The 2793-nt window shown below is 40.3% G+C and overlaps 1 protein-coding gene across 1 annotated transcript in view; it reads right to left on the bottom strand.

Moving 5' to 3' along the window:
• Positions 1–2244, bottom strand: part of LOC104529531 (vacuolar protein sorting-associated protein 13B-like) — an 8585-nt gene extending 6341 nt beyond the window's left edge. Inside the window, exon 1 of the mRNA XM_010173870.2 lies at positions 2075–2244. Within this exon, the coding sequence (XP_010172172.1) occupies positions 2075–2221 (147 nt within the window). The 5' untranslated portion in view covers positions 2222–2244. The remainder of the gene's footprint in view (positions 1–2074) is intronic.
• Between the last annotated feature and the right edge of the window lie 549 nt (positions 2245–2793).

Below are 2793 nucleotides of genomic sequence, written 5' to 3' on the forward strand. Positions count from 1 at the left end.
AAAAAAGAGAAAGACACCCCAAATACAGTCTGGAGGTCCAGACAAGTTCCAAAGAATAATAAGAGCCAAATTAAGAGCACTACATTTCACATAAACACACACCCAAATAACTTAAAAAAAAGTATCTGAGCTAAATTTTGCACTCATCACATATTCACATGCCCATTCAAGCTGATAAGACATGCACACAGGTATATATGGTAACATTTCCCTCTACAAGAGCCATGACATTAACAGATTGAGTTGGATATTTAGGTACCCAGCTGATGCATAGGCAAGCAAAGATGAAGCCAGGGATCACCCACCAGCAAGCTGCAACTATCTGAAAGGGAACATCATAGATTACAGCAGCAAAATCCTAATAGCATCAGCTAATACAGCAAGTTTGATACTTCCATCCCAAGGCAACACTTGTAATTAGGAAAACTTTCTCTATATACAGTGTAAGACTAGAGCAGCTTACCCAAAGAGGAGGCTTTTACAACTAAGACAGGAGATTTCAAGACTCAACTGGAGAAAACCACAAGCTGATCTGATACAGTGCTGGCAACAGTCCTGCTCAGAACAGGAGGCTGGACTAGATAACCTCCAGGAATTCCTTTCCAATCAACCCTTCTTTGATTCCATCATATATACAGGCTTTGAATACTCACAGGAGGAACACATCCTACACAACTGAAGTCTAGTACTGTATGGACAAGCTGTACCAAGAAAATGAGGAACCAAAAGACTTGAGAGAAAATACAGAGGCCACCAAATACTTGAAGGAAGACAAATCAGGCTCTTTACAGAAGCACAGAAAATAGGACAGATCTCTTGAAAGATTGTCTCCTCTTCCAGACTAGTACCAGGGATACTTAACTAACCATAAATACTTCTTTCACATTTTAAAAGATCTCCCCTGATAGGGACCATGCAGCCTCCTCAGTCTATTCTAATGCCTCATAATCAGATTAAAACATGAGAAAGTTTTCCTTGATCTCAAATCTAAGTCTCCCTAACTGCAATTTATTCCATTCTTTCTTATCTCATCCATATAACTTTTACCCTATCTTGTCTCACCTTATTTTCTTCAAAACTAAAAACACATTCCCTGTCTATTTTATTCTTCTTTCAATGGCCATATTGTCTAAATCTCCCACGACACAATTTTTTCATAGAATCATAGAATGGTTAGGATTGGAAGCGACCTTAAAGATCATCTAGTTCCAACCCCCCTGCCATCAGCAGGGACACCTTCCACTACACCAGGTTGCTCAAAGCCTCATCCAGCCTGGCCTTAAACACTTCCAGGGAGAGGGCATCTACAGCTTCCTTTGCCGCATTTCTCTCAGTTCCTTCCCTTGGACTACATCTGGACACGGGACTCTAGCTAAGACTCACTACAGCATGCACAACAGAAGACAGCTTTATCTGTCTCACACACTCAACTCCGTAAGTTGTCAGCTCAGACAAGCACAGAAGGAAACGGTCCATCCACTAAGACTTAACCAGTTCATACTGACAGCAGACTCCAAATTCTGTATCAACTGTTTCACTTGGTCAAGCTTGTCTTTTCAAGGTTAAGTTTTACAGAACCCGTGATCTAATCCACACAAACCAGCTGATCAGATCTGTCCCTCAGTTACTCTTACGTTTAGATACAATTAGAATGATTAAAACTGTAGTCACAGAACTATATAGAGATCACAAATCTGTGTTTCGTACGCATAATTAAAAAGAGATTCTACTTTACTTTGAGACATTTTGAATTAGTTACTATATGCAATTAGTAAATATGACTGCAAAAGCAATTTTGTTAATGTTCATACTGTAAAACAATGAACGATGTTCACAAAAAAGCCTTTCTCTTCACACTCTGTAACTTACAGAACGTGCAAAGAATTACCATTCATTACTAAACAAATGGTATGGAATTAAAGCAAGAATAACCAAATGCAGGGAAAAAAAAATGACTTGCAGGAGAAAAACAGCGAGTACTAAATGAACGTTCATCTGTACAGACCAATCTAAATTATTTAGTCAACTTCTTGTAAATCAAAGACAGACTGTAACTACTGTAAGCATAACATACCTGTTCAAGTACATCCAACTTTAATTCAAGTTTACTAAGTACAACATCTCCTCCCCACAGTGACAACTGTAGATCCGAAGGCTTCAAGTTCTTTATGTAGCGATTCACATAACTCATCAAAATAGGAGTTACATAGGACTCTAGCATTCTGAAAGATTTCTGTATTGCAGGCCAAGCACTAGGAAAAAAGATGAGACAATGAGATATTATTTATAAATCTGACAGTCTAACTTTCAGTAAAGCAACAGTCACACTGTTTGGATGCATGAAAAACTGTATTTCAAATTCTGCTTTCTAAACCTGGATGCCTATATGTAGAGGTAGATATACTTACACATAAAGATTAAATATGTTCCAAGATGAAAGCACATCTATTTGCATTTATGCATTTCCAGCTTTTCTATACAGGTGTGCGTACACATAGGAACTGATAACTGGTGTGCTCGCTGCCAGAAGAAAAGCCAACTCAAACAAACCAAAAACAGCGGAGGTCAGGCAGTCTGCCACGCTTTCAGATAAAGTTTAACTGACAGAAACCCCGTCACTTTTAACTGACCAGGGCCCAGACTTGGGCACCGCCCGGGACACCCCGCACCGACCGGACACCTCCAGCCTCGGGCACACGACAGACCCCAGCCTCGTGCCACCCTGAACTAAGCAAACCGAGACCCCTCCTCACGCAGCCGAACTCACGCTAACGCTTCCCACCCGTTCCACCA

This window comes from Antrostomus carolinensis, unplaced genomic scaffold, assembly GCF_000700745.2.
Source record: "Antrostomus carolinensis isolate BGI_N321 unplaced genomic scaffold, ASM70074v2 scaffold3358, whole genome shotgun sequence".
Classification (NCBI taxonomy): Eukaryota; Metazoa; Chordata; class Aves; order Caprimulgiformes; family Caprimulgidae; genus Antrostomus; species Antrostomus carolinensis.